At 47.9% G+C, this 22,829-nt stretch overlaps 1 protein-coding gene across 1 annotated transcript; it reads left to right on the top strand.

Moving 5' to 3' along the window:
* The first annotated feature begins 1,604 nt into the window (after positions 1-1,604).
* Positions 1,605-2,066, top strand: Ccdc182 (coiled-coil domain containing 182). The gene has a single exon (XM_076869222.2). It carries the CDS (start codon positions 1,605-1,607, stop codon positions 2,064-2,066), a length of 462 nt encoding a protein of 153 aa, XP_076725337.1.
* Positions 2,067-22,829: the final 20,763 nt, after the last annotated feature.

Here is a 22,829-nt window from a genome sequence, read left to right as displayed (position 1 = left end):
TCTAGGTTGATCCCAGTCGGCTTACTCTGCTGTGTTCTGCCAAAGCAAAATAAAATACTTGAGGCTAAGCAATGCATGAAGAAATTTATTTCCTTACAGTTTTAGTAGCTGGAAAATCCAAGATGAAGGTGTTGGCATCAGGTGAGGGCCTTCCCATGGGAGAAGCACAAAGAGAGAGAAGGAGAAAGAAAGGGGAGGGGACCAGACTCACCCTTTTTATAAAGAGTCCATTCCTGAGAGCAACTTTAAGAGGGCTCTGCCTCTTAAAGTCTCTCACTTCTTCATGCGGTCACAAAAGCAAATTAGAATTTCAGCACGAATTTGGGAGGGAGCAAGTATTTGAACTGTGGCACTGGTTTCTCAGGTGGGTACCAGAGTGGGTGTTGCCCTAGGCTGATGCCATTAATCAGATAGCAACACCAGAACAGGAACCAGTCTGGGTGAAGAGGGAATCCATTCAGTTTTGGATGGACTGGATTTGAAGCTTGTTGTTGGGGAGATATTAGATTTGGAGCCCAGGCGAGAGGTCTCGGCAGGAGTTTACAATCTGAAACAAGGAGTTTGGTTCAAATGTAGATGATGTTAGAAACATTTTCTGAAGGTGTAAAAAGTGCAAGGTCCACCTTTCTATATATATTTTTTTCTTGTATGTGTCAACATTTGGGTATGGTGAGTAACTATGCACTCCTGTTTACATTTGTTCTCTGGTCCCAGTACACAGTGAACACTCAGGAAGTATAGACTGAATAAATGTGACTCATTCTCACCCTGCAAATACTGGTTCAGCGGCTGCTCAGGACTGTACATCAAAATTAAATACATTTGCTGGGCACAGTGGCACCTGCCTGTAATCCCAGCAGCTCAGAAGGCTGAGGCAGGAGGATGGCAAGTTCAAAGGCAGCTTCAGCAACTTAATGAGAACCTATCACTAAATAAAATACAAAAAAGGGGGGGGTGGGGTGGGGTTGTGGCTTAGTTGGTAAGTGCCCCTGTGTTCAATCCCCAGTATCTGCCCCCGCCCCCCCCCCAAAATTAAGTATATTTCTCACAACTCAAAGAAAATCTAGAATTCTGGTGTAGGCATATGGATTTGGAAGCATATTACTCTTATAGCATTTTAGTGCTACATGTAGGACTAGGCTCCTGTCTGACAATGTCCTTGTTTTACTGGTGAGCCACTGAGAACCAGATACGATGCCAAGACCATCCAGGGACTGAGACCACCCGGTCTTGGCAGCCAGTGAGCCTGGCTTGCCCTGCCGTGTCTTGCCAGTTTTCTCCCCTGCTCTGTGACTTGGCTTGTCCCTGGGATTAAAGAAGAGTTCCAGCTCTGATTCTGGAAGGATGATGAACGAACGGATGAGCATCCACATCTCAGGAGGGTTAATTTGGAAAGATTAAGTAGACGTCACTCCAGGTTACCAAACAAGAAGAAGCCATATGCAAATGAGCAGATTGTGGCTCTCCCCCTGGTTGGCCAAAGGGGTCTTGATGTCACAGTGCATAGGATCTCTGCACTCCAAATGATTGTGCCTCTAGGCGAAATAACTCCCTGATCTGGCTGGTCTTTGGGCTCCCTCTCTGTCCATCGGGGAAGCAAGGCAATGGATCCACTCTATCAGGCTGGGTCCATCCTCATGAAGGTGAATACCTTACAAGGGAAGAAAATGGTAGAGAGCGGCCTCCAGTCTGGAGACCTGTCCCTCTCCCAGTCATGGCCTTCCTGCCTCCCACTGCCGGCTGACTTGGAGATCCTGCAGCAGAAAGTGATCGGGATGCAGCTGGAGCTGGAGGACTTTAAGAAGGAGGCGCTGAAGGCCATCCACTACCTGGAAGACTCCTTCTGCGAGATGAATAGCATCCTGGCGCAGCAAGGGGAGCAGGCGGCCCGCGTGAAGCAGCGGCTGAGGGAGGAGGAGGACCGGGGCATCGTGCGCAACAAGGTCCTCACCTTCCTGCTGCCGCGCGAGAAGCAGCTCCGGGAGCACTGCAAGTGGCTGGAGTACATGCTGCTGGGCAGGGGCCGCTACACGCTGGGTGCTCTCAGGAAGAGCCTGGTGGACTGAGCCACCTGGGCCACAGCAAAGATTGTCACATGGAAGACTTTTTTTTTTTTAAATGGAAGGACAAACCTAAGTCCCCACCCACTTTCTTCTTTTCCCCCCCATTCCCTTTGCTTTCCTTCTACCAAAATAATACCTTGCTGAGGGGTGAAAAGACCTTGGTTTTCAGACCCCCCGTGACTTGCACCTGGAACTGTTTTCTGTTTGTAATGGTGATATCGCTTTGGATGTACAGCCTTTTTTCTTGTATATTCTTAAACTGATTGTGTTGAACAGATATTTACCTTTCTTGGAATGACTCAAAGCTCTCATGACTCTTTTCTTAATGTCTGGTCTCCCCAGAGGGGTCGGGTCCTGGGTCCAGCCCTCAGATGTCCCCAGCTTGCTCTGCGTTTGCAATTCTTGTCCTCGCCTGTTGGCTTTTCCTGTCTTCTTTCACTTTTCTCTGCCTTTGCCCACCTCTGCTGCCCTCCATTTAGCCTGCAGACTGGCCCATCAGATGGACAGAGCTCGTTAGGACTCTGATGGACGGAACTCTCTGGGCCGTAGGGCGCTGATGAGGCGACACCCATAAGATGGCACTAGACGATAGTGATGGCCCATTTCCACGTCTGACTCACGGAGCAGGAATTGTAACTTTGCCCAGGTATTTATCAGCCAGTGCACACACCCTCCACGCCACTCGCCTCCTCCGGCCCTGGCAGGGCACAGCGTAACACCAACGCAGGGAGTCAAGTTCTGTACCCCGGATCTCCATGCTGCTAAGCCGCGGGAGTGGGCTTCAAGTGCAGGTCATCTGTGCTCACTCACCACCACATCAGTCTGGTCCAGGACCTGTCGTGGAGGAACGAGATTGTCACGTGGGTGACTGGGAGTTCATCACCTGTCCCTGTGCCTTTAATTTCCAATTAGCCTTCTGTTTCCTTTCTGTCCTTTCTCTGGACTCCCCCCACCACCCCCAAATGCTGCCGTGCAGCAGAACTGAGCAGCCTGGAGGCCAGCGCCTTAGCAGAGTCGGCCTCTGTCTCTCCAGCCCGGGACCTACAGCTTGTCCATGCCCTCTGGCCTTGGATCTCAGCCAAGCCCCCTCCTCTTTCTTTCATCGACTCTCCAAATAAAATGAAAACATCTGGAACTTGGGTTCAACTTCACAAAAGGCCCCCGTGAGCCATGGTTAATTTTGATACCCATCCATCAAGCAGCTACCCACAAGGGCTGCGTCCCCTACTCTAAATTTAGGTCATTTCTACCACAGAGGGCTTAGCTGAAGTGATAGTTGTGGTAGTACCAGCAATATTCACCTTGCTACTAATACATTGGCTTAGAGTCACCGAGAATATCATGTATTCCAGGCCCCACGCATGACCCTTTGTTGGTACCTACTATTAAAAACTTCTAAGATTCTGAGGAAACTAAGGCTCAGAGAAGCTAAGTAACTTGCCCATGGTTACACGGTGGGTGGGGTTGGGATTTGAACCTAGTAATGTCTAGCTTTAGAGGCCCTGCTCTTGAATACTATGTAGTATTTTTTGGAAGTTGTCTCATAAATACATCTGGACAAATACATAGGACAAATTGTTGAGCGAGCTCTCAGAGAAAGGATTGTTTGATGGAGGAGATACTCAAACCTCGTAGGGCATGTGTGTGTGTTTGTGTGTTTGTGTGTGTGTGTGTGTGTGTATGTGTGTGTTATGTGTTTAATGTATCAGAGAAGGAGAACTTTGTTTTCTCATAAGAGAGTTAACAAATTTCCACTGTCCATGCAGAGGTGAAGGATCTAATGTGAATTCATATGGAAGACATGAGGAACCCTCAGGTTCAGCCCTCTGCAACTGCCCAAGAGTTAAGTTCCTGGGAATACTGAGAAGAGGTCAAGAGATCCCCGTCAGACTACATTTGGAGTCGTCTGTGTTTAATTCTGGTCCAACAGTTTAAGAGGGTCCTAGACAGCCTGGAGTGTGCACAGACATTGGGAGAGACCAGGGAATCTGAGGGGAGGGCAATGCTGGAGGACAATGCTGGAGGACCTGGGGAGTGGGCAGGAGACATTTTGAGGGGAGATCCTTCCAAACCCTGGAAGGACGGATTGTCTTTTGGGTTGTGATGGGGCTAATGTCATCCCTCTTCTTCCTGCTTGCGTAAGGAACCAGTCAAGGGATAAATATAAGAGCAAAATGGAGACAAAACATCACCTTTCTAGCTGAAAGAGCTGCTTGAGATTGGGGTTTAGGGTCTGTCAGTCACATGGACCAGCAGAGACCTTGTCCTTGAATCTGACCTTGCCTCCAGGCACAGTGCAGGCAGTGGTGGACAGCTTGGGAGAGAGGAAGGAGTATGCCAGGTGAGTGCAGATCTGACTCCAAACCCACCAATCAGAAGGTCCCTCCCCTTCCCTGGAGAGGAGTAGGTGGGGGTGGGGGGGAAGGAGAGGCAGCGGCTTGAAAGCAGGTCCCTCCATCATAAAAGAGGAAGGGGAAATAAGGGCTCACCCTCAGCCAAGAGAAAAAGGGTTAGATGAGCTGATTCTACAGGGCAGCCCTAGCGACAAAGGACAGGTGCTTGCAGGAGGCAGACCTCAGCCCCATGTAAGAAACAAAAATGGCATTGGATGCCTATTACATCTGGGGACCCCAGATGGGTTGCCTTAGCAGATCTGGGATGACAACATCTTAGAAAACCTTACACATTTCAAAGACTCCTAGGTGATACCCTCTAAACCCTTGCAATATACTGCCTGATGGGAGTAGCTTCGTTTCCCAGGGGCCTTGGTCTACACCAGATAGTTAATGCTAACAATGTGATTTATGGTGAGGTCCCTGGGTCATGCTATATCAGTTTGACCTCTGGAGGAGCTGCAGACTGAATAACTAAGGTCAGCCATGCAGGCACTCCATGCCTATGTGATAAAACACCTATAAAAACCCTGGACACCAGTACTCAGAGGAGCTGCCCTGGTTGACAATATTTAACACATTGCTAGGAAGTTAAGTGTCATCCATACAAACAGTGGGAGAGGGCAACCAGAAGCGGGCCTTGTCTCTCCTTGACTGTCCTATGTACCTTTTACCTTTTCTGACCTTAATCTGGGTCCGCCAGCTGTCGTAGACTGTAACCACAAGCACGACAGCTTTTCTTAGCTCTGCAACTTCCAGCAAGTCGTAGACCCTGCAGTTACTCTTGGGACCCACAACACAGAATCAAATGCATTTGACCTGTGCTAAGGGGTTGTCCTCACAATAGCTATGTGAGTTAGGCACTGTTGCCCCCGGGACAGAAGATGAAATTTAGGGCACAGAGAGGTTAAGTTACTTGTCTAGATGTCCCTAGTGAAGATTCCAGAGTGCTCTCTCTTGACCACCACCCTACTCCAAAGGAAGGAACTTGGAGTAATGGGCTGTTTCCCCTTTGCTGGAAGGTCCTTTAGTGGGTGGCCCCATGGCCCTCCAGCTTCAGGTGAGTCCTGACCAGGTAGTGTTGGAGGAAGGGTCTGGAGGCTCATGGATTTTCCTGTCTTGTAGGGCTCAGGTGCACATCTGTCCAGGTTGGGTTAGGTGTCCTACCTAGAGACCAGGTAATAGTCTAAGTGTCCTCTCACAGTCTTCTCTGCTACAGGGTTGAAAACCTTATAATTTATCGAGAGCTTTTGCTCTAAGCCCCAGGATACCCACGACACTGACTTTATAAAGGAGTAGGGTTTTTTTTTTCCCTCCCCATCTAACAAGGCATCCAAAGTGGATGTCTGATTCAGTGACTCAATGATGACGGCGCTCTGGGTTTGCATTTCTCTGTTTCCTGTCCCCCTTGTCTCCTACCCTCAGGACCACATGATGGCTACAAAAGCTTTCAAATTGTGCTGCTGTTCCACCACTACCAGAGAAGGAAAGTAGTGGCTTTCTTTGAAAGCCCCCCCGCCTTTTATTAAATCAGAGAGGAAACTCTTTTCTAGAAGTTTTCCAGCAGTTTACGTTTGACACTTCTTTGGCCAGACCCGGGTTGCTCACCCACCCTAAACCAATTATGAGCAATAAGGGAAGCAATTGTCACAACTCAGCTCCGGGGTCTGGACACTTCAGTTACCCATTGTGTGAACAAAGTCAAGTTCCATTAGTGAAGCTGGCTGCTAGGTGGTGACCAGCGCTGCTGCCATCGCTCAGTCCTACATTCCCCACTTAGTTGATACTAAGGGCCCAGAAGATGAGACCTCTGTGTGCCGGACAGAGCTGTGCAGTGTAGTGGGCTGGGTGTTGGGGCAGAGGGACCTCAGGGCCTTCGCTTGCTCCACCCTCATCTGCCTGATACTCAGGCTTTGTCCTTGAAGGCAGAGGCTTGAGATGACCCAAAGGATGCCAGGGGAATTTAAAAACCCCTCAGTCCTTAAAAAGATGCAATTCACACGTGTCTGCCTGCCGTCACCATCCACAGTGACCAACCTGTCCTGGTTTAACTTTAAAACTGGAAGTCCCACTGGGTGTGGTGATGCATGCCTGTAATCCCAGTAGCTTAGGAAGCTGAGGCAGGAGGATCACAGATTCAAATCCAACCTCGGCAAGTTAGCAAGGCCCTAAGCAACTTGGTGAGACCCTGTTTCAAAATAAAAAAATAAAAGGACTGGGGATATGGGTCCGTGGTTAAGCACCCCTGGGTTCAATCCTTGGTACCAAAAAACAAAACAACAACAACAAAAACCAGCTGGTCGCAGTGGCACACGCCTGTAATTCCAGCAATTTGGGAGGCTGAGGCAGGAGGATCGCGAGTTCAAAGTCAGCCTCAGCAACAACGAGGTGCTAGGCAATTCAGTGAGACCCTGTCTCTAAATAAAATACAAAATAGGGTTAGGGATGTGGCTCAGTGGCCAAGTGCCCCTGAGTTCAATCCCCCACCAAAAAGAAAAAAAAAAAAAATCCTAAAACTAAAAGTCTCACATGCCAGGAACTGTCTCAGTCCTGGGCAAATTGGGATGGTGGTCATCTTGCATTAGACAAAAGACACTTTGGGATGATCCAGGTGAGGCTGTGGATGGGGCACATCACAGGAGGTCAGAGGCAGGAAACAAAGATGGTGGTGGCCGTCTTTGCCAGGTGCATCTTTTTGGCAATGCTGGGCACCAACTCGGGCCTTGTGCATAAACACTCTACCATGGAACCACACCCCCAGCCCTGGATGATGGAGCTTTGCATATTTTTAAGCACATGCAGTGAGCTGCCCACGCTGTGGCAGGAAGCACTTGTCCTTCTCCACTGACTCTTGGATCCTTGTCTGCAAACTCAGGTTGGCAAGGAGGTTTGGAGAGCAAGGCTTTTTTAAAAAACAAAAACCAACAAACAAAACATGGGGTCTCCCTATGTTGCTCAGGCTGTCTCTGAACTTGCGATCCTTCTGCCTCAATCTCCTGAATAGTTGGGATTATGGGCATATGCCACCATGCCCTGGCTGATCTGTTTTTATTTTATTTGAATTTATTCTTTATTGTGGTGCTGAGCCTTGCACATGTTAGGAAGTGCTACACCCCTGAGCTCTACCTCCAGTCCTGTTTTAATTTTAGATGGAGTCTTGCTAAGTTGCCCAGGCTGGTCTCAAAATCTTGGGCTCAAATGATCCTCCTACCTTAGCCTCCCGAGTATCTGGGACTACACGTGAGCACCTGGCTGAGGGACAGGCTTTTCCTGAGCAACTTGATATCCTTCTGGGAACCACTGGGGTTCCTGATTAGGTCACACCTTGCAGCTAAGACCTAGTCCTGAAGGACAGAGGAGATTCACAGTAGCCAAAAAAGCCCAGGAAGAGAAAGGTATTTTTGCAGCTTTGGAAGAGGTACGTTCCTCACTCCAACCCTTCTCCTCCCCACTGTGAACAATGAAGTTGAGCAGCCCAACTGCTCACTTGCTCTGAAATTCTAAGACAAATAGAAGGCAAAATAACAGATGGGTTTCTCCCTGCTGATAGCCACAGTTCTCCAAGGTTTCCTCCAAGCTGTGATACTCTGCTTGCCCCTCCTGAGCATTCCCAGCAGTGAGAGGGCTGCTGAGACTTTAGTGCACGGTTCCATCTTGCAAAACCCACAGCCGCTAAGGGAACCCTCCCTGGGACCCGAGTCCTGTGTCTGCTGCAAGCTGGGATGCTTGGGTGAGCAGAATGATGGCTGGGCCGGGGGCAGGGAAGACAAGCACGGTGCTTGGCTTGGGGAGGTAAGGAACCCCAGCTGTCACAGCACAGGTCGTCTTATCTTTACTTCTTAATTGATACCCAGGTCCAGGAGGAGGAGAGCTCTGGGGGAGAAGTGTGGCTGAGCAGCAGAGCTCTGGGGGAGAAGTGTGACAGAGCTCTGGGGGAGAAGGCAGCGATGTGCAGTATGGATAGGAAGCAGAGGCTTGGATCTGGAGCTGGCTTCATTGCACAGCAGAACTCTGCTTCCTGATCAGATCCAATCCATTTAGTGACCCACAGAGTGCTAAGAACAGCAAGCCTGGGCATCACACCTGACACTCACCAGGTGTCAGTCTAGGTGGCTTTCCCTGGGTTCAGATTTATTGGGTGTGATTTACCTAGGAGAGTCAGCAACTCCTTGCAATGTCAGAGGGGAGAAGGCACAAAAAGACTCGGGAGTGTCTGGCCATCTCCCCTCCTCTTCGCCGCTCGTCTACTTCAAAAGTGAATGTGGTTCAAGTTGGTGCCCAGCAAGGAGTAGGTGCTCAGGAAATATTTGTTGCATGGAATAGAAAGTGGCTGCATCTACCTGGCCTGTTAGTACCAGTGGTATTTATAAATGCAACCTTTGAGAGTGACTTCGGGTCATTTAACTGGAGTAGAAGTCTCTGAGGCCACATTTCATGACAGAGTATGGAGCTTCCAGTCAGAGGTCCTGAGTTCAAATCACGACTTTGAAGTTTCTTAGATACCCATGTAAGATGAGGCCCTTTATCTAGCATTCTTTACTTCTGTCATCCAGAGACTTCTGATTTTTCATTTGCAAAATGGGATTAGGGGAGCCGTATCCCAGGCTTGTTTAAGAGTTAGTTGAGATGAGGCACAGATGCAAGTGACAAAAGAAAAGGCGTTAATTTATAATATATTTCAGTCTTTCACGCCCAATCATCTGGGAGGGTCAGCCCAATTTCTGGGCTTTTTGGATACAGAACTAAAGAAGGGAGGTTCAGAAAAGGCTGAGGCTTATTAGTGGGGAAGAAAAAATAGACACAAGTAGAAAGAAACAGGGAGAAATAAGAAAGAAAACCCTGGAAGGCTCAGGTTTTCAAAGAGAAGTCTTTTCAGTGTGCAGTGGAGACTGAGCCCTGAGGATGAAGCTATGCAGGGTTGGCCTGGGAGAGCAGGGTGATCCGGTGGATTGGAGAAAGGTGTTAGCAAGTGACAGGCGTGAGAGCTAAAAGGACAAAACTCTCAGAAGGAAACAGGAGTAAACCTTAGGCACTAAAGGAACAAGCAAGAAAAGAAAAAAGCAGGTAAATCTGACTTCAAGATGAAAAGCTTTTGTAGAACTAAAATTGGCATACACAGTGGTACCTGCATACCGATGTTTATAGCAGGCAATTCCCAACAGCCAAGTTATGGATCCAGCCTAGGTGTTCATCAACAGACCAACGGATAAAGAAAATGTGGTGTATATGCACAATGGGGTTTTACTTAGTCATCAAGAAGAATGAAATTCTGTCATTTTCTGATAGATGGATAGAACTGGAGAACATTGTGCTAAGTGAAATAAACCAGACTCAGAAAAACAAAGGTCAGATGTTTTCTCTCATATGTGGGAGAGAGAGAGAAAGGAGGAGGAGGAGGAGGAGGAGGAGGAGGAGGAGGAGGAGGAGGAGGAGGAGGAGGAACAGGAGGAGAGAGGAAAGAAGGAAGAAACTCACAAAAATAGAAGGGAGACCTATAAAGTAGAGGAAGGGGATTAAAAAAGGGAGGAGCAGAGGGTAAGGGGAAGAAGAGAAGGACTGGGGAACAAAACCTACCAAATTATGCTGAGTCCATGTACCACAGTGAGTCTCACTTTTATATAATGCACTAATTAAAATAATAATAATAACACTAGAGGAGAGATCAGTAGAGTAGAGCAAGCATTGGGAGAGGGAGGAGGAGAGGGAAAGGAGGAGTAGAGGGGAATGAGATGGATCAAATTATGTAATGTGTGTGAATAAAGATGGCATAAGGAATCCAACTACTATGTGTAATTGTAGGACGCCAAAAAATTAATGCAAGGACAGAATAAAAGAGATTTAAGACTTTTGTCATGCAAATGATGCCATCAAGAAAACGCAAAGGGTCTGGGGTTGTGGCGCAATGGTAGAGCATTTACCTGGCATGTGTGAGGCCCTGGGTTCGATCCTCAGCACCACATAAAAATAAATAAATAAATAAATAATCCATTGACAACTAAAAAAATAAAGAAGAAGAAATAAAAAGATAACCCACGGAATGGAAAGATATAAGTCAAATGTCTGATAAGGGACTTTTATCCAAAATGTACCAAGAATTTTACAACTTCATAATAAAAAGACAATTCAATTAAAAAGCTGGCAAAGGATCTGAAGAGAGATGTCTCCCAGGAAAATAGGCAAATGATCAATAAGCACAGACACAAAACAAATGCTCAGCAGCCTTGGTCACTGGGGCAATGCATTTGGGTTACCATTTTACATCCACTGATATTGCCATCGTAAGATACAGATAATAACAAGTGTGGGTGAAGATGTGGGAAACTTGAACCTTCACGCATTGCTGATGGCAATGCAAAATGGGGTAGGCAAGCACTTTGGAAAATAGTTGGCAGTTTCTCAACATGTTAACAACATGCTACCAGATGACCCAGCTCAATGAAAACATATGTTCACATAAAAACTTGAACACGAAGGTTCATAGTGTCATCATTCACAACAGCCTAAAAGTGGAAACAACTCAAATGCCCATCACCTGATGTGATAAGCAAAATGTGGTGTGTTCATACAATAAATGTTATTTGGCAATAAAAAGTATAAAGTACCGGCACATGCTATATCAAGTATGAACCGTGAGAACATTATGCTAAGTAAAAGGAGCATGGGCGTGGTGGTGCATGCCTGTAATCTCAGCAGCTTGGGAGGCTGAGGCAAGAGGATCACAAGTTCAAAGCCAGTCTCGGCAAAAGCAAGGTGCTAAGCAACTCAGAGAGACCCTGTCTCTAAATAAAATACAAAATAGGGCTGGGGATGTGGCTCAGTGGTTGAGTGCTCCTGAGTTCAATTCCTGGTACCCCCCAAAAAAGACCACATATTTATTACAATCCCATATGTATGAAATGTCTAAAATAGATAGACACAGTAGAGAACTCAAAAGGGGGATCTATAGACACAGAGGAGAGTGTAGTGGCTTGGGGCTATGTGATGGCAGAGGAAGAGGGACTGCTAAGGGTATGAGGTTTCTTTTTAGAGAGACAAACATATTCTAAATTTATTGAGCACTTTATATAAATGAATCATATGACATATAAATTACTTTTCAATGCAGCTGTTCAAAAATAAGGTGTGGGGCTGGGGATCTAGCTCAGTTGGTAGAGTGCTTGCCTCACATGCATAAAGCCCTGGGTTCAATTTCCAGCCTCACAAACAAACAAACAAACAAGAAAAAAAAAAAATACGGTGTAAGTTCCTATGCGCAGTGGGGAAAAAGAAATGATGCTATGATTTATTATAGAAGCTCCTTTTAATATTGAGAGATTTAAATAAAGACTGGGATTCTTTTAAGTTGTTTTTAGTTTGTGGACAAAATTCTGGAGCCACTAGGATTCCAGAAATTATTTAAGTTATACAGGTAAAACTGCCCGATTCAGAGACTGGCACAGGACTGGTATGTCATAAATGATAATTGGATCAAAACTGCAGACCAAAGGCCCTGATTAGCCCCCACCATCTCCAAGCAGTCTCAGGAGCCTGACAATGTGTGTCAGACATTCTTTGTCCTGTGGGCCAGACTCTGATTCTCTGGGGACACAGGAGATGAAATTGCAGGAGAGAGACTCCCTCCCTGGCCTGCCAGGGATCTCTGGTGGGGTAAAACGGAAGCATCACTACCAGGTGGCCCACAGTGCTGATGACAGCTGTCACCAGACCAGGGGGCAGTCAAAAGGCCTCAAGCTTTCCAGGGGTACTGTCTCTGGGGTGTCCTCAAAAGTGTGAGAGGTCTTTGCTGACTTCTGGCCCACCTCCACCTTTCCGTTTGAGTTCCCCTCCACAGCAGGAGAGGGGAGTGGACAGACAGACTGGAGGAATTCAGATGCCAGCTCTGCTGCTCAGTTTCTGTCCGGCATAGGGATGCGACTTTACCCTCTGCTGCGCTGTCCGACAGCACTCTCTCTGTGGTGATGGGAAATGCTCTATAATTCTGTGCTGTCAGTATGGTTACCATTAGCCATGTGGGCCTGTTGAGCATTTGAAACACGGCTAGTGGGATTTAGGAACTGGGTTTTAAATTTTTATGTAATTTTAATTAGCCATATGTGGCCAGTGGCTACAACCTCAGAGTCTCGATTTTTCCCTTTATCCCTCATGAGGTTAATGATACTCCCTATGTCCATCTGGGAAAAAAGAATGCAGGGATAGCAGGACTGAGGTTATTAATTACACTTTGGTTTCCTAACACAAGAAGACAGGCCGTGTTCCCTGCCTCAGGGACCCTTGTTTGGTGGGTCCCAAACAGATGTTGCCATAAACCTAGAAGGAAACGTGGCAGTTGTACTTAGAAGCCTAGATCATCGTGAGGAATCATGCTGGATCCACCCAGCGTGCAAGGGAAGAGAAGCAAGTGGTTCTACGTGCAGGAGGTAGAAGAGGCATGGTCCCAGGGAAGCCAGATCAGGCCCCCAATCTTCCCGTCCATCCTGTGGACTGGGCTGGCTGTGTGGGAACAGGGTAGGCTTTTTTTCTCAGGCTAAGGCAGGTTGAGTCACTGTCTCTGTCTATCTCTGTCTCTCTCTCTCTCTCTTCATTGAAGTCATACCAATAAGCACACCAGGAGGATTTCTTTAAGAGACAGCCATCCCGTTGTCGATCAGAAAGACTCATTGTAGACTGAGGATTAAAGCCAGGGACTGTGTTCTGAGCCAGAATTAGGAACCAAAGGGCAGTTTGAAGGTCACAGTTTGGTTGTGATAACCCCTCAAAATAACACCTTGGGAGCAAGCAGAAGAGTTTCTGTGGTTCCCCTTTGGGGGTGGGCAGGGTGGAAAGTCTGACCTGCACATAGTGACCTTGACCTCCAGACATCCATTCTTATGGGAAAGGTTCTCAGAGGAGCTCTGATTATCTGGAGTAAGACAGCTATCTGGGCAACCAGGAAGGCAGATTTTATCCCTGAGACTCAGGACCAGTGTCCTTGGCTTGTCTGTCACTCTCCTAGATGGTTATTGCTTCAGGAGGGGTATGGCCCCATTTCTGAGCTTGACAGTTCTGGAGAAGTCAAACACGTCTCAACTAAATAAGTTAGATCTCTCCAGGGCAGATCAATATTTAATGTGGGGCTTAAAAAGACTGACTCAGGAAATGAGTTTAAAAGTAGAGAATTTGCCTTAGGTAGCAATTTCTGAAATACAGTGGTATCAGGGGACAGATTATTCAAACCCAAGCCATGGATGATATAAAAACAGTTGAACAAACCAAGTTCGGCTTCCTGTGCATCAGTGATTCTGAAGCCTTGGGTTTTCTGCGTGCCACTCACAGCCAACTAGCGCCAAGTCAGAGGAGGAGCTCAGAGAGCATCTACTCAAGGGAAGGCTCATTGCCGCCCGGCTGCCTGCCGCCCGCACCTGGGGCAGACATCACTAATCAATCCCAGCACTCTTTCCTCTTAGTCATATGCAGTTTCAACTCTAGGCCGCTGCAGTCTTTTAGTGACAGTGGCACTTAATATGACATATTTTTCTTACTGAGACTAATTCCTCATTTGGCAAAGGAGAATCTCAAGGTTACATAGTGAATTAGTGGCTGATACAGGACCAGGGCTCAGTCTTCTGGTTCCTAAGACAGACTTTTTTTTCCTACCCAGGAATGCATTAGAGGTTGGGTTCCATCCGGGACCTTTTGCTGACATTGCTGTGAGCAACACAAGGCTTTCTCTGAATGACATTGAATATTTTGCTCTAGAGATAAAATTATGACATTTCAGAGCTAGCAAGCAAATTAGAGATCATCTAGTTCTATTCTCTCCATCATGGGGAAATTAAAACTCAGGTCAAGGGCCTTGCTTGGGGACATGTAAGTAGCTGCTCTTTTCTCTATATTAACAATATCCAGGGCTGACTCAGTGGTAGAGCACTTGCCTCACATGTGTGAGGCACTGGGTTCAACTCTTAGCATCGCCTATAAATAAAAAAAATTATAAATAACGGTCCTTTGGCAACTAAAACAACATTTAAATACACACACACACACACACACACACACACACAAAACACAACATACATCCCATTCTTAGAGCTTTAATTTGGAGGGAGACAAGTCAAATTTTTAGAAAAATCTCATCTCAGTAATTTAGACTCCTAAAAGGCATATATTTAAGAAACACAGCATCTATTTTAAAATATATTTTGATGCTTCTGATACACCTTCAGATTTACCTTTTTGATTATATTTTGGTTTGGTTGATGCAAAAAAAAAATGGGTTTTTATGCCTTAAACAAATAATAACTGGGAATCTAGATTTATGCTAGACTACAGAGGATTGACAGCTTTTGTTTCTATTTTTGTTTTTCTTACTGGGGGATGAACCCAGAGGCTCTTAACCATTGATCCACAAGACCCTTGCAAAAGTTTCTCAGGGTCTTGCTAAGTGGCACAGGCTGGCCTTGAACTTGTGGATCCTCCTGCCTCAGCCTCCTGAAGAGCTGGGATATCACCGGTAGGATCCTCCATGCCCAGCAGTGGGTCAGTTTTATGTGGAAATTTTTCTAATGACTTGGGAGTGAGCAGAAAATGATAGTTTCTAAGGCAGAAATTGTTCTCTTTCTGGAGTGGAGGGGGCAGGTAAGTGGGTTTCTGGTCCTAGGTTAAGACCATTTTTGTGGCCTCTATTTCCCCATCTATAAAATGACAATAATGTACTTGTCTTCACGACCTCCCAGCAGATTGTGAAGGTCAAGTGGAATCGGGTTTGTGAAGGAGTTTTGAAAAGTAGGGGATTCCAGAGCCAGCAGGTGGAGGGGGGTGGTTCTTAGGAGGGGGGTGTGGGAAGGAGGGGGAGGTAGAAGCTGCTTTGGGCTGGAACGCCGGCAAGAATTCCCATGCCCTCATTACACTGAGTGCTCCTGTCAGATTTAAACCAGCCCGTTTTACAGTTTGAGACGTGGCGATATTTTAGAAATGGCAACCCAAAGGAAGGCCACATTTTAAAAAGGTCTCTTTCCTGAATTTGCCACTGGGTATTATTTTTATGCTACTGTTCTGTTATCCAACTTCAAAATATAGATCATATTTATATTGCCTCTGCTAAGCATATATTTTTATTTTATTGCTTACCATGGGGGTGACATTTGGTTATTGAATGTCTAGAGAATTGGTCCGGGTTGTTGGTTTGGTTTTTTTTATTCTTCCTTTCGTAAGTGCTCGCTCTGATGTATTAATCTTTACAAAAGGAATGAGACAGGGACACATGAGCCTTCGCACTCACACACACACTAATCACATTGCCATTTTATCTCACTTTGCGGGTGTGTGGCTACATTTATAAGAGCCGACAGATCTGAAATAGGTGGTCTGAACTGATTCAGGTGGGGAGCAATGATGCCCGCAGCCTTCTGGGGGAATCAGCCCAGGGAGGGAGCGAGGGAGGGAGTGGGGGGAAGAGCCTTTTGTCTTCTCATGGTGAAGGACACGCCAGGCCTAGAGCAAGGAGGGAGCTATTGTAAGTCTGTGCTAGAAGGGACCCAGGGGATGTATTTATAAGTCTATAAAAATATAGACATATGTTTTATAGATATTTTATATCTTAGATATCCATATATCTATAGAGCATCTCACAAATTCCTGATCCTGGGCTCCATAAATGGTGATTGGATTAAGGAACAAAGGATAGTTATATAAGCCATTGCTGGAGGTTATACAACGCAGGGCGCTTCACGTGCACTTTCTCTATCACTCCCAGCAACCCCTCCAAGTGATTTCATTATATCTATTCTTAAATGAAAGGAAGCTGGGTTCCTCAAAAAATGTTAAACATAGGATTGTTCTATGACCCAGCGATTCTACTCCTTTTTGGGTATAGAACCGAAGGAACTGAAAACAGGTACTGAAATAGCTGCTTGAACCTTAGCGCTACGACAGCACTATTCACAGGAACCAAGAGCGGGGGACGTTCCTCACGTCCAACACTGGAGAACAGAGACACAAACTAGGGCAGTTGCATGCAAAGGAATATTATTCAGCCGTAATAAGGAATGAAGTGTAGACACAACGCTACAACCTTTGCTGGACCTTGAAAACCCTATGTTAAATCAAAGAATCAGACACAAAAGGTCACATATTCTCCATTTATGTGAAATATCCAGAATAGGTAAATCTAATAAAGCAGATTGAAGGTTGGCCAGCAGGGGCTGTAGGGTGGGAAGGGAAGTTGCAGGGTAACGGCTTCATGGTACAGGGCCTTATTTTGGGGGATAAAAGTTTTGGAACTGGAGACAGGTGGTGATTGGGTAACAATGTGGAAATACCACTGAGCTGTTCATTTTAAAATGGTTCGTTTGATGTTATGCGCAATTCACCTTAATTTTTTTTTTAAAGGACATTGAACTTAGAGGATATATGGCAGGTAGTTAAATTGAGAATCTGAATTACTAGGGACCACGTGGAGCAGAGCCTGGGTGGCACAGCCAAGGCCTTCCCAGATCGGCTCGCCCCAGCCAGTCTGCCAGCCGACTGTGGAACCACCAGGGAGCTCCGCCAAGATCAGCCACGCCTGGCTCACCCGAACCACCCAGACTCCGAAGAGGGAATCACTGAGTGCTGTTTTAAGCCATTAAGTTTTGAAGTGGCTGGTTTGGAAGTATTAGCTAACTGAAGCAGAGAGGTTGAACAATGTGCCTGAAGCCTCACATTGAGTAAGAAAAGGTTGAGCAGGTCCCAAAGTCCAGTTCTAAGGCACTGTTCCACTTAGTGGTCACCTTCATTTTACAAGCCAGAGGGATGAGAGTCAGAAGGTTGAGGGTGATTGTAGAAAGACTGGGGGGAAAGCGTTGTGTGTGTTCTCTCTCTCTATCCTTGGTAATGAAGGAGTGTCACCTGCAAACCCTCCCAGACTTCCCCCATGTCCCAGCATGAGATCATGGAAAGACGTTGAGATGCTGGTGTGGGTTTTCAATTTGTGCTTCAAGTGGAATCTCTGCAGCTTTCCTCGGTGTTTGGCAGGGCTGCTACGGGCAGTGCCTCCGTGGTAGAAAGATAAGAAAAATAACTTACGGAGGTACTATTCTTCTCTCCTAAAATGTCTGCTTTGCCCAGACATTAGTATGACTCTTTCAAAGCTTTCAATTCTGCAAAGCAGAGAGTTGCTAGGGTAATAGTTGCCCTAACAGCTATGGGAGCAGAGTCCTGGGAAGAACGTGAAACTCACGTGGGCTACATGGTTTAGTGCACCAGGATCCAAAATCATTAGTGTGGTGCTGTTCTGGACACCCCTCTCATTCAAATCCTGAAATTTCCAGCCTGCTCCATCCCCCTACCAAAAATGTTCCTTCTTGTGGGAAAAAGAGCCGAGCTGATCCATATATTAAAAGTGCTGGGAGTGATAGGGAGAGGAGAGGGGAGAAATTCATGGGCTGGGGGGCCAAGGAGTTTTGTTTTGCTTTGGTGCTGGGGATTGAACTCAGGGGCCCTTGACCACTGAGCCACATCCCCAGCCCTATTTTGTATTTTATTTACAGACAGGGTCTCACTGAGTCGCTTAGGGCCTTACTTTTGCTGAGGCTGGCTTTGAACTTGCCATCCTCCTGCCTCAGCCTCATGAGCTGCTGGAATTATAGGTGCATACCACCATGCCTGGCTAGGAGGGGATTTTTTTAAGGGGCTAAGGAGAGTCACACCCGACTGCAGGAAGCGGATAGGACAATGGTTGGGATTTTAATAAGTGCTGCTGGAATCCAAGGATCTGCATCTCCTTGACTGATGCTAAGAGAAAGGCTTCTGGGTCCGGGTAGTGTCTGAGATAGCCACAAGGCTCAAACTTTAGAAGGGTTCCATTAGGCATGATCCCACTGTGAACTGGAGATGATAAGTGGGAATTCTATCCCCAGGTCCTGTTCTGGCCACCATCCTGGCACCTGAGTGTGAGAAGAGTTAAGAATGTGAGGGGCTCCCCCTCCCACTGCCTGCTTCTGGGCCTGGGGCTCTGCCCATTCACAGGGCTCTCTCTGCCTGGGTCTCATTGGCCTTCCTGAAGCTAAGTTCCCAGGTTTTTAGGGATTTCTGCAGCTGAGAAAACTGGCTTCGCCTTGGTGGGGAGCACTGTGCCCAGGGTTTTCTGTCCTGGTGATGATTCCTGTGCACTGTCAGGATGGGATGCCCCCGGTCTCAGTCTGTGGTCTCACCCACAGGGACAAAGGCTCCCACAGAGCCCAGACTGAGCCGAGAAGCCAGAGTGGGCACAAGAAGGACTTTCTCTTTCCCTCCTCATGCCACATGTCACTTATCTCATACCGAACACCACCCAGACACCATCCCCAACCTCACAGCAGATCCTATGCATGTTCTGCCTCACGTATTACTGGCCACAAACATAGCATGTACCACAAAACACGTGTCACAGCACAGCACTCCTTACACACACCGCATCACATATCCAGCACACGCCATGTCACCCACAGACCACACACTCTGTGCACCGCACACAAATCACCCCATCCGTGTCCCACCTACAAGATACACCTGTAACACAATAGGCACACGCACCACACCCCCATGCTCCACATCCATGTGTCACTCGATGCCATGTCCCCTGCTCACACCATCTGCTATGCACGCTCACCCCCTCCCCCAGTTTCTTCTAACCAGGAAAAGAAACTACAGGCATCTTTCTGATTAGCCTCATGTCACAAGACCCAGCGAGCAAGAGGGAAATGGTGGGGAGAGGGTGACTGCATGCAAGCAACTGCATGCTTTTGACACCGGGCAGCCATCGGGCACGTGGAGCCCTTTACAAGCTGGGGCATTTGGGGGAAGCTTTTATTTATTTTAGTCAAATGACCTTTTCTCTTCCCTCAAAATAAAGCCACGGGTGCTGCCTTAAAGGGCTCACCAGGTGGTGGGGGTGACTGACAGGTAAACAGGTGACAAAGTCATTTCAGACTCCTGGGGGCTCAGTGCTCACCTGACACAAGCATTTGCTTGAAGGGACCTGATAGAGACCCAGAGGACATGCCTGCTCTGGGACTTGCAGCCCAGAGCTTAGGGCCCAACACAGAGAGATCAGCCTGCTAAGGGGGTACCATGTCATGGAAGTTGACACAGGAAGAGCAAGGTGGTGCTGGAAAGGTAGACTCCGTGATGGCTAAGGACTAGGTACTGGGGTCATAGTGCCCTGAGTCTTGGCCCTGCCACCCCGTGGGGCTGGGCTTTGGGTTTTTACTTAATCTCCCTGGACTTCAGTTTCCTCACCTGAGAAGAAAGACAGTAATAATAACCTACAGTTAAGGATCGTACTGAGAACTAAATCTAAAAAGAGATGATCCATGTGCCTGGTACACATCGATCATCAAGGGAGTTTGGGAGAACAACCTTGATGATCGTAATGTGTAGCCCTTGGGGTCGACAAATGTCGGTGTAAAGGTGTTCAGCTCTATCAAATCCACCTGCTCGCAGACACAGCTCTCGAAGGAAGCTTTCCTGGGCCACCTCACCTCCTGGCCAGAGAGAACTTGGGTTGCCAGAGCACCTTGGCTCTCCTGCCTCTCGGCCTTTTAAATGTCCTGTTGCAATCTGCAACCTGCAGCCACCTGCTGACATCAGACCGCGAGCCCTGTGGGAGAAGTTTCTGGGCTATTCTTATGTCTTAGTATCCCTGCACCTGGCAAGCTCTAGATGCTCAGGTAAGTTTATGCAGAGCCGGGTGAGCACTGGACGTCAGGCTCAGTTATCTCTGGGGTCTTGTCCCCCTCTAGGCTTGCACGCTCTCCTGGAGTGAGGGAGGGGTTGGGCTCCAGAGCTGGGCTCCAGAGATGGGACCTGCATGTGTCTGGGGCTGTGGGATGCTGAGGAGCCTCTCCTGGCCAGTCCCAGAGGATATGAGAATCTGAAACTGGGGCTCTGGGTGAGGTGGCTGAGAGGATGGACGGTCAGAGGCCTCAGTCTCCCTGCTGAAGGTCAAGGTTGATCTGGTCACTTGCCCTGACAAATGTGTCCTTCCTCACTGTTCTGGTGGCCAAAGATGGTGGCTGACACTATTCCCTCTTGCCACCTAGGGGTCAAGAGGTGGGTTGGTGACAGCTTTGGCAACTGTCATTGTCAAGATGGGTAAGTCCCTTCCTTCTCTGGTGAACAATGGGGTGGGACTCAATGGTGTGAGATGCTGGGACTTTTTCAGGATCTGAGGACAAGTGCAACTCTCTGCATGGTGACACAAGCACCCCAGCTGCCAGGCTTGGGACCCAAGCTTTGCCTCCAGGGAGACACACATTACAAGGTGGTGGGCAGAGTATTCGCACCCCATTCCCACCTGATGGGGCAGGTGAACCCCGATGGCCGCCCTCTCCCATCCTGCCTTCCACTTCCCAAGATCTGCTCCATGGCCCCTTTGGCTGGGAAGGTTCTGCGCAGAAACTGACCGAGTTGTTTTTTGGGCCCTGACCCGGAGAATGGAGCAGCCTTGGTTTGCAGCCCCTGGTGAGTTGAGTCAGAGTGGAACGAATGCTCCGTGGTGACTCTGTCTCCTCCTCCAAGGCTGGCAGTAATTTGCAGAGGCCACATCACAGTCCCAAGACCACAGGTTCAGGAAACCCTTCTTTCCCACCATTGTGACAGCACCCCCAACTCTCCCTACCATCCCCACCCTTGGGCATCTCCTGGTACTCCTCAAGGCACTCCTGTTTGGGGACAAAGAGACAGCACTTCCTTGGGTCCAGCCAAGCCCAGGGTGGCAGAGACAGGTGGCAGTGCTTCTCTTCTTCCAACAGGAGCTATCAAGTCATCAGCCCGACATTCTAATTTTTTAAAAAATCAATTCCCTTGACAAATGGGTCTGTGAAGGATGGCAGCCGGCCCCGGGAATTCTGTTCTCCACGGAGGGCAACAGAAGGAGCTGGGTTCATAGAACTATAATGCACTATTTGAGCATATTTCCCGGTAACTGGACCCTGCAGTCAGGAGATTGCTGGTGCCCCCTGCCATTAATGGAGCCGCTAACCCTTCACCAAGCACAGATGGGACTGCTCCAGAGCCTCCTCTTGGGACCAGGAGCAGGTTTGTATGCTCGGCTGAACAGAGGGTGTTTGGGGGAGGGAATTGAGAAAGTCAGGAGTGGGCAGGAACCCCCACCCCCAGCGGCTGCATGACCAGCTTGTCCGGACATCGGTTTCCTTGCCTAGAAATGGATTTTGTAAACATTTTCCTTCTGGGTGGTGAGAAATACATGCATCTGGCACAAAGAGGACACTCCAATCCACAAGGCCTTTCTTTTTCCTTTTTTTTCTTTTGTTACCAGGGATTGAGCTCAGAGACACTCGACCACTGAGCCACATCCCCAGCCCTTTTTTTTTGCATTTTATTTAGAGACAGGGTCTTACTGAGTTGCTTAGGGCTTCACTTTTGCTGATTGGCTTTGAACTTGCCATCCTCCTGCCTCAGCCTCCCGAGCTGCTGGGATGACAGGCCTGCACCACCACCATTGTGCCGGCTCATGCCAGGCCTTTCCATGAGCTTGAAGTGAGAGGGAGATTGGGAGCCGTCACTCCATCCTGACATGCAAAGAACTGAACAAACTGAAATCAACAACTCTTCTTAGATTCATGCCAGAATTGAGCCTACCGGGAAAACTGCTGTCCCCGAATTGTATAGACAAATAGGAAGATCTCAAGAATCACAGCCCACCAGTGGGAACCCCTGGAAGCCAGTGCTGGGGTGGATAAACCTGAGTGGCAATTTGTGAGTTGCTCTGGGCTCAGTGTTGTCAGGCCCCAGAGGTTGGAGCTCCAAGGGACCCAATCATAGACCTGGTTCTCACAGTGAATAGTGGAGAAATAGTCTCCAGTCCCCTCTGGCAAGGCAAACAGAGGAGGAGACGTCTGAAATGCCCAGAACTTTCTGTTCCTGCCAAGACCTGTCCTTAGGGGAAACTAGTTTCATCAGTCAAGCCTGGTGGGGTTTATCAGAGCCTCAACTACCAAGGTGAATGGAAATAACCAACTTCAGCCCAGCTAGCTTTCTGTGCCACCTAAGGGACTGAAAACCTGAGAGTCTCTTGTGCAGTTCACAACCCGAGACACAGGTTCACTAAAAGGCTAAGCCCTAATCCTGGGACTATAGAGCGCCTCCTCTCCCGTGCCTCCCTGAAGGCCTGTGCTCATGGACTCAGGCCTACAGACTGCATGCTCCTTCCTTCTCACCATCCTGAAAGAGGGGTGGTCTCCTGCATTGTCCAGATGAGGAAGCTGATTCTCCCAGGGGAGAAGGGGCCTGCCCAGGCTCCATACGTAGCTAAATGGGAGCCAGGACCCGGACTGCATCTTCTCACTCCTAGATCCAGAACAGACAAGGATGCTCTGTTCTTCCCATCAGCACCATATTGGCTCTCTCCTGCTCT

This window comes from Callospermophilus lateralis, chromosome 11, assembly GCF_048772815.1.
Source record: "Callospermophilus lateralis isolate mCalLat2 chromosome 11, mCalLat2.hap1, whole genome shotgun sequence".
In the NCBI taxonomy this organism is placed as follows: Eukaryota; Metazoa; Chordata; class Mammalia; order Rodentia; family Sciuridae; genus Callospermophilus; species Callospermophilus lateralis.
Note: the sequence above shows the minus strand (reverse complement) of the source record. Positions and strands in the feature narration are given on the sequence as shown.

What these genes read in the sequence shown, in the direction of transcription:
- Ccdc182 (XM_076869222.2), top strand. Translation starts at nt 1,605, where the DNA reads ATGGATCCACTCTATCAGGCTGGGTCCATCCTCATGAAGGTGAATACC.